The sequence below is a fragment of the Schistocerca piceifrons genome, chromosome 2 (genome assembly GCF_021461385.2).
Source record: "Schistocerca piceifrons isolate TAMUIC-IGC-003096 chromosome 2, iqSchPice1.1, whole genome shotgun sequence".
Classification (NCBI taxonomy): domain Eukaryota; kingdom Metazoa; phylum Arthropoda; class Insecta; order Orthoptera; family Acrididae; genus Schistocerca; species Schistocerca piceifrons.
In genome coordinates, this window is record NC_060139.1 from 661,973,790 (window position 1) to 661,990,615 (window position 16,826).

The 16,826-nt window shown below is 40.0% G+C and overlaps 1 protein-coding gene across 2 annotated transcripts in view; it reads right to left on the bottom strand.

Moving 5' to 3' along the window:
• LOC124775018 (male-specific lethal 3 homolog) overlaps nucleotides 1-16,826 on the bottom strand; it is a 104,265-nt gene that overhangs the window by 46,649 nt on the left and 40,790 nt on the right. For both annotated transcript variants that reach the window (XM_047249779.1, XM_047249778.1), the window contains exon 5: nucleotides 7,153-7,319. In XM_047249779.1, the coding sequence (XP_047105735.1) occupies nucleotides 7,153-7,319 (167 nt within the window). The remainder of the gene's footprint in view (nucleotides 1-7,152; nucleotides 7,320-16,826) is intronic.

Genomic DNA, 16,826 nt, shown 5'->3' on the forward strand with positions numbered 1-16,826 from the left:
CCGCACGAGCTCCGTGGTCTCGTGGTAGCGTGAGCAGCTGCGGAACGAAGGGTCCCTGGTTCAAATCATCAGTCGAGTGAAAATTTTAATTTTTTATTTTCAGTTTATGTGACAAACTCTTATGTTTTCATCACTTTTTTGGGAGTAATTATCACATCCACAAGAAAACGTAAATCGGGCAAGGTAGAAGAGTCTTTTTACCCATTCGCCAAGTGTACAAGTTAGGTCGGTCGACAACATATTCCTGTCATGTGACGCACATGCCGTCACCAGTGTCGTATAGAATATATCAGATGTGTTTTCCTGTGGAGGAATCGGTTGACCTATGACCTTCCGGTCAAATGTTTTCCGTTCCCATTGGAGAGGCACGTCCTTTCGTCTACTAATCGCACGGTTTTGCGATGCGGTCACAAAACACAGACACTAAACTTATTACAGTGAACAGAGACGTCAATGAACGAACGGACAGATAATAACTATGCAAAAATAAAATTTTCACTTGTGGGAAAACTTGAACCAAGGACCTATGACCTCTTTGGCTGCAGCTGCTCACGCTACCACGAGACCACGGCGCTCCTAAACTCATGTGCTCCTTAATGTTGCATGTGAGACCCATAGACCACTCAGTTTGTATATTTTGCTTATTTTTTCACAGTTCCACACAACTTCTTCCTGTTTTCTCAATTGATCTGTGTTCGGTTTATCAAGGCCTATCCACTGTGCCAAGTTATAACTAAATCTGAGGGGGGTGCGATGGGGAGGTTCCCTTGTAAGCAGTAGATACAGAAATACAAACCTACTTCCTCAAATTGTTTGATTTCAAAATCTCGTAAAATAAAGAATGAGTAAAGCATTTGGACGTGCCCAGATCATTACTGTGGGCATCTATTGCAAGATGATACGTTTCAAATGGCTCTGAGCACCATGGGACTTAACTACTGTGGTCATCAGTCCCATAGAACTTAGAACTACTTAAACCTAGCTAACCTAAGGACATCACACACATCCATGCCCGAGGCAGGATTCGAACCTGCGACCGTAGCAGTCGCGCGGTTCCGGACTGCGCGCCTAGAACCGCTAGACCACCGCAGCCGGCGATGATACGTTTACTATTGCTATGGAATATTACCTATGTGATGGCAAACATTGCAGCAGGCAAAGTCCTAACTAGGCTGATGTAATCTCTGTTAGTGAAAATGATGAAAAAGGTAAAAGATATATGACAAGATCAATAAGAAAAGCATATCTCCTAATGAAAAAGGAGAACCAGAGTTTAAAAATTGGTCCCAAAATTCTACTCCTTATGACCAAAATGGGTAAAATGCCAACCAGTGGAGGAAGTAAGCACATGTATTTACTGGACTAATTTGAAACTTGTTTGTTTCGGCAGTGTCACAGAAAAGAAGTACACAGAGATGGACCTGGTGCTTTTGTGTATATATGTCAAGAGCTGCACGATAAATGTTGGTTGCAGGCGTGTGCAATGTGTCCTGGTGCTGAAGGGGTGACTGTTTAAGCCTAACATCTTCAGGATATTGACAGTGACATAACTTACACATTGTGGGAGGGAGAAGAGTTGGTGAAGAAGACAGTAGAGCAATAGAAGTTTGGCATTTTGTCATAAAAGCAATAGCTCACCATCATATCCCGGGGATTCAAAGACAGGCCACAGCAGAAGTAAAATCGGTCACATCACATAATACTGACACATTAGTTCCATTTCAAATTTGCTGAGAACTGGTCCGTTGCTTTCTACAATCAAATTCAAAGTTACCACTGGCACACATCGCAAGTATCAACATTTACATGTGTAGCTCACTTCCTTGGAACATCACACTGTTTTGCTGATGTCAGTGATGATCTCATTCACGACAGTGCACATGCATGCTATGCTGTCAACATGATGATTGATGACATAGCATCTAGAGGCCATGCATTTCCTAAACGTATGTATGTGACAGATGGTGCAGCGTCTCATTTTAGAAACTGCTTTCAGCTTTGCGTGGTCAACACTGTAGTACAGGAATTACGACACAAAGAAGGTATTTTCACCAACAGGTCCTGGAAAAGGCGCATGTGATGGGGTAGGATGTCTCCGTAAACATTTTGCAACAAGATTTAACCTCCAGCATGAAGTTGTTGATGTTACAAGAGATGCTACTGGATTTGTGCACACCATACCAACATTAGTAATGGACATTAAACACTTTAATTCTGAATTAAAGTACCTTAAGGGAATTCCATTTAAAAAACGAGGAGAGTGTTCTGCTATGAAGCCTATGGTAGGAATCAAGTCACTATTGGGTTGCATCCTGGAGTGGCATACACATTGCAAGAACGGTTTTCCACAAAATGCAGCCTGTTACTGTGTATGAAATGCAGAGACCACAGTACACATTGAATGACTTTGTACTGAGCCACTTGATTTCTTGTGTGTATGACAAACAGTGGTGGATGGGACAGATAATGTGTCTCATGAGCTGCAAGATATAACTGTCTCCTTTACGACACCCCAAGTTCCCGCTAATGCTTTCAAATGGCCATCATCAGAAGATCAGTCTGCAGTTCTCATTTCCCAAGAACTGCTCTTCTTCTTGCATCATCCTTGTCCATGTGCAAATTCAGCTTGGCTATACAAGTTCAACAAGAAGTAGATGGGGGGGGGGGGGGGGGGGAAAAAAAAAAAAAAAAAAGAGCTCCTTTCAAATGTGCGGTGTTGATCGTTACATTGTAGGCAACTAATTCACGGAAAGTCACAAAGTAGTAAAATCCTGACAGAAGACCGTAATAATATTTGAATAATATCATAAAAAATATATATTATACATCTCATTTTTGTTGTAAAATGCTTTCGAACAACATGATAAATTGTTTTCCCACTCCCTTATAATGCTCTAAGTAATTATTTTTTATTCAAAAATACCAGTTTAGCATGACATTTACTTAAAAATCAGAGATCAATTTAAAATATTTAAGTGTCCACGATTTTCTGACCTCGAGAGTAGAGCTACGTCTACGTAAAAAATTTCTCACATTTTGTACAGACAAGTGTGGCCCACTCTGATTGTACAGTCCCCAAGTACTATGACCAATTAACATACTATTAAATGTTTAGAAAATTTAGGATGAGGGTTTTGGAGAAAATAATTTGTAAGGAACCAAAAAGTTTCAGATTCTTTTATCTTTATGTACCAATATTTTGACAGTTCAAGAATTTCATGCATTTGTATCATAGCCGACAGTTAGCATTCCTTCAACTTTATCATTTTGTAAGACAGTTAACATTCTATTCATATTTTCAAAACTTAAATTTGAAATTTAAAATAGTTACAAATTTTCATAGTTTATTAAAAAAAAAACCCTCAGAAGTGTGTATACAGGGTGAGACAGCACCCTTTGTATCTCCCCAACCGTAATAGATACCAGGATGCCCTTTGGACAGTGAATTGCAGGGACAGGGGCTACCTGAATAAATCACATTTCATGTTTGTACTATTTTTTAATACAGAAACAGAGATAAGTTTTTTTTTTTTTTTTGAACCCTATGTTAAATTTTAGCACAACATGATGGGCTTAAAAAAAATAAGACTGTTTCAAATGTGTGTTCATCATAATATTTAGGCGAATAGTTTTTGAGAGACATATGTTCTCGTATTGTGTTCATCCTTAGAAGCGGCAGCATCCAATGCGACCTTTCCTGCTGTGTAGAGTACATGGTAAACGTCACGAGTCCGTCCTTACACAAACATGTCCATTTACCCGACAACAGTAATACATACTGCAATATTTTGTACAATACTTAACTGATGATGTTACGCAAATATTATTCAGTCATTTGACAACTGTGACACCAAAATAGTATACAACATACAGTATTAAAATACTACAAGATGTTAATACATTTTAAGTAACAGAAAAACAAATGTAAATAGAGAGGCCCTTATTGGTCACAATTATTTCGTATGTATTTTTTTTTTATTTGAAAATATTTACTATTGATCACAATATGAAGCAAATACACACAAAGCTGTGAAATACATACTGTACATGATACAAAACTTTACTGTAGCATGGGCTAAACATGCTTCCCCTCTGCTGCAATGCACATTTGTAGTCGCCGTTCGAATGATTTGAGAATGCCTGCGAGAGAGTATATATAAAATAATCAGGAGGGGTCAAATCAGGAGACCAGGCTGGCCACTTCACTTCAGCACGTCGTCCTATTCGACAATCTCGGAACTTTTCATGTAACAGCTCTGTAGCCACATCGGAAGAGTGAGCGCAGGACAGCCGTCGTGTTGGAACCACATGCACCGATTTGTAGTTAAGTGGTACCTCTTCCAGCAAAATGGGCACAACGTTTCGCAGGAACTGTGCATAATTATTGCCATTTAGTATTCCCAGACTGACGTATGGTCCCACAATGACATTTCTGACGATGCCGCACCACATGTTAACACTCCACTGTTGCTGATGCTATACCTGTCAAAGCCAATGAGGATTCTCTATTCATAGTATGCAAATTCACATTACCGTGGTTGGTGGAAGTTGTTCATCAGTAAAAATCATCCGTTGAAAAAAATATTGGATCATCTTTTAGGCACTGCAGAGCAAACCGGCAAAATTCTTGGCGCCGATCAAAATCCACACCAGAGAAGGCCTGATGTAATGAGAGGTGAAACGGGTGAAATCTATGCCGGTGCAAAATGCGTAGAACACTTGTCTGACTTATACCACATTCCGAGCCAATAGGTCACGACGAAACAGTAGGGTCATTACGCGCCAACGCTAGAACGCCCTCTTCATGTATCTCTCCAGTTGCAATTTTCTGTCCTGTTATCTGTATGGCGTTCCATGATCCCTATTCAAGTAGTTTCTTGCAAATACGTGCAAGAAGCTGACACATAGGATGCTCATGATCAGGATACAGCTCTCTATATCGCTTTAATGCTCTAACACAGGGCTTCCCAACCTGTGGTCCGCAGACCCCTTAGGGGTCCGCTGGCTCTTTCTAGGGGGTCCGCACCCACCTTTCACCAAATCATGTAAAATAATGAGTAAAATTATTTAATACAAATGTGAAAATCAAATTCATCACTATTTTTTTTCGTGTGAGAAACATGTGTACTTTTACTTCAAGTTGTATCCCCAAGCAGCCTTTGCGGTTCCTAAGTGAGAACGTATACGCAGTTTAGTGCCGGGGAATGTGGCTTCTCTGATCAACTGTTTAGCAACAATACAGGGATCGTTTGTGCCCCGGCTCACGGCGCTAGATGCGTTGAAACTACCAAGTAATTTTAATCAGGCTATAGTGTGTTGAACAAAGGGAGTAAATCCTCTAGTAAGTGTCTGGGTACAGTGGGAATTCAAATTGGGTCGTTAATTGCAAGTTGTTTTCATTCATCTCTAAACCAGAGACTATTGGTACTTTTGGGGGGGGGGGGGGGGGTCATTGGGAACATGGCACTTCCATTAAGGAACTTTCAGTTCCCATGGGTTTCACTCTGAAATTTTAAGTTACTGTGGTCTTGACTGACTAAGGGTCCGCCATGGATTTTCGACTGAAGAAGTGGTCCGCCAGCTGAAAAGGTTGGGAAGACCTGCTCTAACAGCATTTCTCCTGCTTTCACCATACACTAGAAGTATATCTAACTTTTCTTCGTTGGTGTACATGTCTGCTCCAAGAAATTGTGAAGGAGATGCGATATATCATTACCCCAGCAGCACATTTGTACCCTTCTCTCCAGCTACCTCGTGCGTCACCTGGCGGCGTTATCAAGAAGCAGGAAAACAATGCCTTCCCTTATCAGTTCCTCAGTGGTAGACGGGAAAGGTTGCATTGGACAATACCACTTCAAAGGATGAACACAATACAAGACCATATCTGTGTCTCAAAAACTATTCGCCTAAATATTGTGATATACACATATTTGAAACCATCTTTTTAAGCCCATCATGTTACGCTAAAATTTTACAGACGGTTTTACTGAAAAAACCAAAGATGGCCTCATATCTCTTAATAAAAAATAGCACAAACATGAAATGTGATTTATTCAAGTAGCCCTGTCCCTGCAATTCACTGTCCAAACAGCATCTTTGTATCTATTACAGGTGGGGAAATACAATAGGTGTTATGACTTAGCTGCCTCACCCCTTATATTAATCATGTATCTTAGTATTGGGAACAAAGTATTTATTGGAAATAAATTCTGGTCTTTATCATTTTGGTTTCTTTATTACAAATTTTCAATTTTCCTTTTCATTACAACATTTTCACAAATGCTCTCATTTGTAGAGGTCTGTAGAGTTTTAGCAAACCACAAAATCCCAATATTGGTAGTTTTAGAGAGGTGTCATGCGGAACTTCAACATTTTTTTTTTTTCAGCAAAGTTTGAAATAGTGATGAGACACATTCACTCTTTACCTGTATGAATTGAGATGAAATCGCCCTACTGAAAATTTCTTCAATTGGTAAACAATATTTCATACAAGAGATGCTGACGTCTGCAGGTAGCACACATGCCCAGAAAAATAAAGCAACATTAGCAAAGAGGGAGATTGTTTTAGTCTACTTTAAGCATAGTGGGAGTGGAAACTGCTTTCATTGGTGAGGTAGAGAGGGTTGTTCCATGTTGCCATGCTACAAAGTGTTGATGCAGAATGAATAAAATTTATCCCTGAATAGAACTATTATCACAGTCCAGTGTTGTAGAGAAAAGTTATCACTGTCCACTGTTGATTACAAAAGGCAACATAGTGGAGGTGCATACACTGAAAAGTTTTCATAGAGACACCACCTGAAGTGACAAAAACTGCTCACAGACTGCAACACTTTTCTATTTCAAAATTCAAAGAAGCTGTCTAGCAACAATGACTACCTGGCAAAAAGATAGCCATTTCTACGATCTCTCTACATATAAAGGAAATCTGTTCCACATGAGTTCATCAAGGGCTCTCTCCACAACTGTTGTTCTGTTCATTAAAATTTCCCAATTCTTGTGGGCACACTTTTACACATTTATTTCCCGTGTTTAACATTATACTGTAATAATTACATTCCACTGGTCTCACTGGGAAGACAGTTAGAACTGCGCATTTCATTTACATACAATAGAATATAACAGGAGTGTATAATATGGACAAAATCATACCTTCTGTTTATTCGTTCTATATCAAGTGGTCCATTCTGGTGATTGTGACGCCGCCTGTACTTTCGGCGTAAGTTATCTGGAGTACCACAGATCTGATTAATGGCATATTCTCTGACGTAAGATTCCAGAATTGTCACAACATTTGGCTTTGCTGGCAATATCACAAGCTGAAATAAAATTTGCACTTGATTTGCAACTGAAAAATATTTTACAACTATACAGAAACATGTAGACAAGACGTAATGCAGATTTCAAGTACATCAGTGTTTCTTCCAGAACCAACAGCCTCAGATAACCTACAGCATAGTGAAACACATCACAAGTAATGAGAGCCCTATATAAATTTTCTCAATCAGTAAATCTCAGCATATATACATAGCTGTAATATACAGGTCATAGGTAAATGACTCTTCTCAAATAACAGCTTTTCTGGTAAGTTATTGATTAATGACCTACAAATACAACACAGAGCTGCTGTAACTTGTGAGAGTGGTTCATCAAAAACATGAACCATGTTTGTGTCTTCAGGGTTTATACGTGGACAAGGAAGAAAAATTCCCGAATGTCCCGGTTAAAAATACACTTTTTCCCAGGTAAAAATACACTTTTTCCGTGTTAAGTGAAAACTTTCTCTTGGAACCATAAACCTTGTCAATCCTTTGAATGAGTAAGGTTTTATACACCAGCATAGAACTTCCCAGCACTTTAGAAAATGAATGCCCCGCCTTCCCCTCCCCCCCTTTTCAACCACCATTCGCAATATTTTCCTGCGACCTGTTACAATTTGTTTCAGCAGTTGTCAGAGAGCCTCAGAAAATGGTTACTGTGCGTGCACAGCTATGACGACGTAGGAAGCCCACATGTTAGCATTAAGAGATGTTACATTATGTCATAAACGAAACAGAACGTCAGAGGGTACTCCAAGAGCATTGGAATTTCATAAACCAGACTAAAATGCATAATTCGGCTGAAAGTGCACATCCGTATGTGCAGATTCACAAACAAGTAAGACCCAACCTGACATCAAGCTTTTCATTGTGGTTTTCGGACTGCAAATTTTCTTGGAGTACCAGTACTGTATTATCTCATGTCTGGTCCTTTATTATGGCATAACGCCGTTAAGTGCCACAAGGTAAAAATGGCCACTTTTAATTCAGCAAACACTTGACAATAGACAATTCTGTGAAATGAAACACTTCGTTTCAAATAAATTGACTGCCACAGCGGAAATTTTTGCCTTCCATAAGTATGTGAATGTATTTTTATTCACTTGCTAGCTCTCAGCCACAGAAATCAGTTTTGTTTTCATTTGACACGAGTTGTAAACAAAGAAGAAACAGCAAAACACGCGTCACGTTGAAACTACCGACCTCGCCACTGCAACTTACACTACTTTGAGCATGCACGGATCTGTCAGCTTGGGCTCGCCGGAAAAATTTTTCCGGCTAGCGTCTGGCTGCTTGTTGCAAGTTGGCAGACGCTTGTGTGTGCACTCCGTTTTGTTGTTGGAAATGGCGCATTTCCTTTGCAACCAAAGTTTATTTTGGTTTTCTGTCCCTCATTTATGTTTTATTGCTGCAGTATTATTTTGCAGTAGCGGGCTAAAGTAAAATTCCTTGTTGGAGTATCAATTCTTACCAGTCCAAATTACAAAAATGTAACTGAAAACTAAAACAATGAAAAATTCCCGGGTTTTTCCCGGTTGTCTTGGGCTGTACAAACCCTGGTCTTCTTACCACAGATGAGCATGCATGTGAGGTCACACATCACGCTGCTGCTTTCAGTCCGAAGACTAGTTTGATGCAGCTCTCTAGGTTATTCTATATTATTAACTAATTATTTCGGAATGGAGAGATGACACAAAGAAAGGCAGAAACGCTACGTTGTCGACAGATACAAAAACAAGAAATACAGAGCTTTGCTTTGCTAGCTTTCAGAATGGAATTCCTTTATCAAGCAGCAGGAGAAACATACGTGGGATGGGGTGAGTTGAGGTGGGATGGAAGATGGAGAGAGGCAGTAGGCAGGGAAGGGACTGGGAGGAAGCATCTAGTGGCTTGTGGGAGAGTGGGGAGCCAACCGTGGGCAAGCTGGGGGTGCAGGTAGAGCGGGCAGGTTGCAGACGGTTGAGCACACAATTTTACAGATTAGGGCGTGAAATGGCAGTACACAACTAGCTGACACATATTGGGTAGGGGTAATGGAAAAGTGTACACACTCACTCTCTGTCTGGAGCGCAGTGGGGGGCGTGTGTGTGTGTGTGTGTGTGTGTGTGTGTGTGTGTGTGTGTGTGTGTGTGTGTGTTTGTGTGTGTGTGGTGGGGTAAAGGTAAGGATCCAGATGGCATCAGTTAAGCAGCCATTGAAATCTCTCTTGTGCTTTGCTGTATGTTGTGCCACCTAGTTTTTGGCCCAGTTTGACGTTGCCATTCATTCTGGATGACAGCTGGCTGGTTATCATAGCAATGTAAAATGCTCTGAAGTGGTTGCAGTAGAGCTGGTATATAGACATGGCTGCTTTCACAGGTGGTCTGGCCTCTGGTCAGGTAGGAAAAGCCAGTGACGGGACTGGAGTAGGAGGTGCTGGGTGGATGGATAGTGCAGGTCTTGCACTGGGTCTTCCACAAAGTATGATCCATGTGGTAGGGGACTGGGGGTGTAAGTGGCATAGGGATGGACTAGGATGTTATGGAGGTTGGGTGAGTGGCGAAACACCACTCTGGGAAGGAATGGAAGTATCTTGCGTAAGATGTCCCTCATTTCAGGGCATGATGATAGATAAAGCCCTGACGAAGGACGTGGTTCAGTCATTACAGGTTGGAGGGCGGGGGGTGGGGGGTATCGCCTGTCTGCAAAGGCCTTTGTGAGGCCTTCAGCATTCTGGGCAAGGGAGTCATCACTGCAAACGCATCTGCTACAGGTGGCCACGCTGTATTGGTTACTGTGTTCCCAGTCTTAGTCTTCCTGTTCAACTTTCATCCCCCCCACCTCCATTTACTAAACTTACTATTCCTTTGTGCCTCAGGATGTCTCCTTTAGTCATGTTTACAATTAATTTTTCCCAAATTCAATTAGCTACTTCCTCTTCAGTTATTTCACCTTCAGCATTTGTCTGTAGTACCACATTTCAAAACTTCTAGTTCAAGCTGCTTATCATCCGCCTTTCATTTTTGTACGAGGCTACACTCCATAAAAATGTAGAGGAAAGACTTATTAACAATTTTAGTGGATATTAAATTTCTCTTCTTCAGAACTGCATTCCTTGCAATTGCCAGTTTACATTTTATGTCCTCTATTTCAGAAATCATTTATGTTGCTGCCTAAAATAGTGAAATTCGTCTACTTCTTTCAAGGTCCATTTCCTTACCTAATATCCTCAGCATCACCCAATTTAATTCAACTACATTCTATTACCATTGCTCTAACTTTTTTCCTTCATCTTATAACCTCTTTCCAAGACATTATCCGTTCTACTTAATTGCGCAGCCAAATATCTTGTTGATGACGTTTTAATTGTCAGAGATGAGAAAGCTCAAAAAAATTTTATTTCTTCTTTTGAAAATCCTATTTTAAACTTCTCCTTGGTTTCATCTACTGCTTGTTCAAGGTACACAATGAATAATATAGATGGTTCACTACAACTCTCACTGCCTTTCAAACTATTGCTTTCCTTCCATGTCCTTCAACTCTTACAACCTGTTTGGTTTCTGCACTAGCTGTGGATTACCTTTTATTCTCTGTATTTTATTTCTACCTACCTTCAGAATTTCAAAGAGTATTCCAGTCAACATTGTCAAAAGCTCTCCCTAAATCAACAGTCAACCTTCAAAGATAAGCCTTAAATATCAGTACTGGTTTGCATGTTCCAACATTTTTCCAGAACCCAAACTGAACTTCCCAAGAGCAGCATCTATCAGTTTTTCTTTTATTCTGTAAATAATTCATGTCAGTTTTTCCGTGCATGACTTTCTGAACTGATACTCTGGTAATATCAACACCTGTCAGCACCAGCCTTTTATGGAATCATTAAATTCTTCTTTAAGTTCATGGGTATGTAACAAGTATAATATCTTGCATACCAGGTGAAATAGTTTTTACATTGTTCGCCCTTCCAAAGACAGCAGCAGTTCTCAGGGAATGTTTCCTACTCCAGGGCCATTTTTCAGCTTTGACCTTTCAGTTCTCTCAAATTCTTTCCACAATATATTTTCTCCAATATCCTCTTCATTTACCTCTTCTGCTTCTCTGATGTTGTCTTCAAGTTTGTTTGTTTCCCTTGTATTGCCCATTTATATACCAGTGTTGCTTCCAGCTTTCAACTTTCCATTCTCAATACTGGTCTGCCATCTGACTTCTCATATTCATGGAGCTGCTTTTCTCTGCTCCAAAGCTCTCTAATTTTACTACAGTTGGCATTAATCCTTTCCCCTCGTCATGAATGCTTCTCCTGCATTTCATTTCTCCCACAGCCATATCAGCTCAGTTATTTCCCACTTTGTCAATCTCATGTTTTTTTATGTCTATTCCCTTTGTCTGCCTCATTTGCTGCATTTTTATATTTTATCTTTTCACCAATTAAATTCAACATCTCCCTTGTTATCCAAGGATTTCTGCTGAGACTTGTCTTTCTTTATTTGAGCCTCCAGCCCCTGCACTGTTTCATCTCTCAAGGCTACTCCTTTGTTATCTTGTTCTTTTTCCTTTTTTCAGTCAATCATTGCCCGAGTCTCCCTCTGAAACTAGACATCTTTTGGTTCTTTCAATTTATTCACACTTAATATCCTACTCTCTGCAATTCATCAAGTTTTGATCAACATTTTATAAACAAATTATGGACAGAATCTGTATCTGCTCTAGGATATATTTTGCTGTTTAAAACCTGCTTCTGAAGTCTGTCTTACCATTACCTTTTATATTTTCCTTCTGGTATTTGGAGGTCTCTTCCATGTGTACAAACTTCTTTAACGATTATTACAGTGTTCGCAATGATTAAATTATGCTCTGCACAAAATTCTGGATGGCTGCTTCTCCTTTCATTCCCTCCCCCACCCCGTGTTCTCAAAATCATCTTCCCTTTCTTCCTTTTTTACTATCCAATTACAGTGGACGATCATAAATTTTTTGTCTCCCGTAGCTACCTCAGTTACGTCTTGTGTTTCTTGAGAGATTGTTTCAATCTTATCAATTGCAGAGCTAGCAGCCATGTAGTGGTAATTACTACAATGGACATGAGCGTCATGTTTACCTTGACTACTATAATGTCTTCACTGTGTTATTTACAGCAGTTTACTCTCATTCAAATTTCCTCCCTATTATTCGACCTACTCCTGCATTACCTCTATTTGATTTTGTATTTACAAGCCTGTACTCACCTGAACAGAAGTCCTGTTCTTCCTGCCATTACACTTCATTAGCTCCAACTACATGCAACTTCAACCTACCAATTTCCATTCTTAAATTCTCTACCCTGCCTACCACTTAAAGAGATCTAACATTCTACTCCGGCCCCTGGAAACCGACTTTAATTTCTCCTGGCTCTCAGCTTTTAACAGTACTACCAAACCAAGGCCATGTTATCTAAATGTTACAACGCCATGTCTGTTATCTAGATAGTTGCCCCTTCAACTACTGAAGAATTTGCTGTCCCTCTTCAAGAATCACAAGTTTGTCTGTTCCCTCCACAGATTTTGCTTCACAGTGGTTGCACCTTTGGTACAGCTACCTGCAGCACCAAGGTGTGCAAACCACTCCATTTCAGCGAAGTCTGTAGGAGTTGGTGTTACTAACTATGGCAAGCTCAATAAGGTAAAGAAGGCCCTACAGAACCTAACGATCTAGGGCATATAACCCGAATGAAAGCATCCACTGCTGACAGCACAAAGATGACAAAATATCTCTAGATACTAAAAATAGTAGTAGTTTTGCATAATGTGAAGGCTTGAATTCCCATAAAATAGAGCTGATGTCATTTAGTAACACAGGAAGTCAAAGATCAATGCCTGTACAAACAGTTCAAAGTAATTTGTGCTCATGAAGTTCTCATATTTGACTGATCACATCTTTGACCAAACCCTTCTACAACTTTTTAAAAATATGCAGCTGAATGGATTTTGTGAATATTTATGTTCATTACTGACCAAGAAGCTGTTGGTGGAAAAGGAAAGAGTCAAACTCTCTTTGTCAATTACAGAATATGCATATGAGTATTTCAAATTAAAAAACTATAGTAACAATTTTATATGCTGAATAATGATGCAAAAACATCAAGCTACTAAGAATTATGCCACTGTCAAAGTAAAAGGCCTAACAATTGCAAATTTTAGGTAACTGCAAACTAACACTGACTGCTCTGCATAACAACAGATCAAATGTGTGCTGCCTCCAGGTGTAGTTCTTTAACACATTATCACAAGATTATCCCACTGAAGGCTCTTTCTTTGAGGCAGTTGTGACAATATGTGGTTGTGTGACCTCTAACCACTTTCAATAACTCTTATGTTACAGATACGAATGTCTTCTGTCACAGTATTTTAAGTTCACTAACTGGCAAGATAAATTTCTTTTTGTCAGCATACATAATATTTGAAATTCCTACTTACAAATCGTCCGCAGTTATAGGGTCGAACAAGAATTGCTTCTTTTTAGAACAGGCCAAGATCAGGCAAGACGAAGACATAGCAAAGAACGACAGCTAACGAAATACTCTGTTTTTCTGCATTAGCTTGATGATGCTGTTTCAATGTTTCAACTTCTGTTACTCATGACCATAGATTCCATCGCACGCTATTTGAATTACAATTTTACAGTAACAAGAAGGGCTGAAGGAGTTGTAAGAGGGATCTGCTCTATGCAGGGTTTCATTCGTTGGTTGATAAACATTTACGGATGAAGGCTGTGGTTATAAAGTCTTAACTGTGCCTGTCTGCAACTTGATATATCTTCTGTATGGTCAGTAAACATCTGTCTTTTCCTACATTACTGATATTCCTATCTGGAGTTTCCATTGTTTGAAATATTACGCACAATAGCACGGCACATTATGTGCCCTTTTATGGCAACTAATAAATGAGAAGGGGACTGACTGGTGTGCTATATGCCATTCACACATCTATTTCACCTTCAGCCTGATAAGTCAGTGATTTTTGTCTCAGGAATGTGGGATGTAATGGAGCACGTCACAGAGCAGCGAAGAAAGCCAACATGTATTGATACATGTTGACAGTTGTTCAGGAACTGAATGTCAATTACAAAGGCAAGCACATTACATCTTGCAACTGGTTTCAGCAGTTTATTACTCATAGGCCAGAAATATTGCAATATGTGGTTCAGTGATGAGGCATGGTTCCACCACCCTGGCTATGTAGACTCTCAGAATACATGTTTGCCGTGTAATGAAATTCCACATGCACTGGTCAAGCAACCCCTGCCTTCACAAAAGATTGGCATGTTCTGTGCAATATTATAGCACTGCATTGCATCGCATCATCGGACCAATTTTTGCGAATTTACTGTGACAAGTGCCGTTTACGTTTAAATGTTTCGGGAATTTGTAAATCTGATGGACAAACTTACCCTCAGCTGGGACCAACAGGATGGCGCCACATGTCTCGAGTGACCATGGCTGAGGTCTAATCATTTTTCTCTGGCAGAGTGGTTTCGAAAGGACAGTGGCCCCCAAGGTCACTCGATTTACCACCACCTGACTTTTTCCTCCAAGGAGGCCTAAAAGGCAAGGTCTACAGCAACAATCCACACAACTTGGAAGAGTTACGAGACAACATTACCCACAAAATTCAGGCAATACACCAGAGGTTCTGGGAGTAACATTTGAGAATCTGCAGCATCATGTTCAATTGTGTTTACAAGGCGAAGGCAGTCAGTTCGAGCACATTTCATGATTCACCTTTATTTCCCCATGGACAAGGTATGACATGATCATTTCATTTCCTTTCCTGATTTTTATGCAAAGCCTTTAAGCATAATTTTAGCAAATATATGTTTGTGGGGCCTCTTTCCAGTGGGACATCTACTTTTGGAAGCATCTCTCATTGAAGTCAACACCAACTTTCAAGTGCCAGTAAAACATTGCCTATCTCTGGGATTTTGGGTTCATTTAAAATTGGCATGCTTTTTGTTGTTTCTGCAACAGTTTTCTAACCTATTCTGTGTAATAGGGGGAGGAGGATCAGCTCCAATTCATTAATTTATTAGATGTGAATATCTGAACTGCCATTGATAATAGTACTACTTTGAATTTAAACCATCTCTGATTACACTTCAACACCCAGATTGGAAGAAATGAAGACTGCCTCTCAGGAAGACTTCAAGTGCATTTTTATCTGCTTTTTGTAAACAGCGATATTTTTTTGTTTACCAGCGATGGATTTGGATGTTACGCTTTCAGTCTCTCATCAACAACCTTGCAGTCACTAATTGTAATATCTGCTGTGTGTAATATCTGCTGTGATGCTCTATTTGCTTTGGATTATTTGTTGCTAAGAGATCAAATATGTTTCCGCCCAACCAATTGTGCTTAGAGTAGTTTCCTGAAGCAACTGTTCAAAATAATTTTCTGAGACAGCATTCAGTACAATTTCGGATGGCGTTTTGTGCCTACTATCATCTTCAAACATGTATTTTCACCCACATATTGAGGGTAGTTTAAGTCAACACCACCTCTAATTGCATAAATTAAGTACCTACTTGAAATGAGGTTCACGTTTTCTTTGAACTGCTCAGCAAGCTTATCATCTGAGTCATTAACTTAATCCAACTGTCAAGTATAACCACTATCCAAACTAACTCACACTACCCACTTCAGTTTCACTACAAGACAAACTACTGCAAACAGCAACAAACATGCTACTACAAAACGTATTTAATCTATTTTTTTCCGAACATTTATGTCCTTTATGAAGTTTTTTGGCTGAACTTATCTCTGACAGACAGTTTTTAGTACCAACAACAATTTCAACTTCAGTGCTATCTCTTAGCACTTCGAGTCTTGGTTCTTTCCCAAAACAGCTACAATAATTTACAACTAAAATACCAATTGTTGCTGTGTCTACCCTTGGCCTTTGTTTTCTCTACACCCTTCGAGACAGAAGCCATTTCTGTACTTTTCCAGGACCCTCTAACAAACTGCCCAGTCAACACCACAATTCCCCATTACCTGCTGTTGAATTAAAATACCTGACCAATTCAATGGAACCCAATAACCCATCACCCTATTGTGCAAGTAAAGGAATTTGCACCCCACATGGTTGCAGAACCGTCAGCCTCTGACTTATATCCTCTACTCGGTTCTGTAACTGAGGACCATCAATCATCCCCTTCGTGATGCTACAGATGGTGAGCTTTGCCTTCAGCTCCTGTGCATGTCTGGCAGTCTTTGCCACTTCAAATAGCTGACCAAATGCAGAGAATCTCTTCTGTTCTAGAAGAACACTCATCATTGGTATGGACATTAGCCACAACCTGCAGTTGGCTGCACCCTGTGCCCTTCATGGTGTCCTGAAGCACCCTTTCGACTTCTGGAATGACTCCCAGTAGGCACACCAAGTGGATACTGCGTTTCTTCCCCTCTGTGGCTGAGATATCTTTAATGAGCCTAATTAGGTGTGCTAACACTGGAGTAGATTGGAACTCCAGTGTAATTCCACCCTCTTCCTTTCA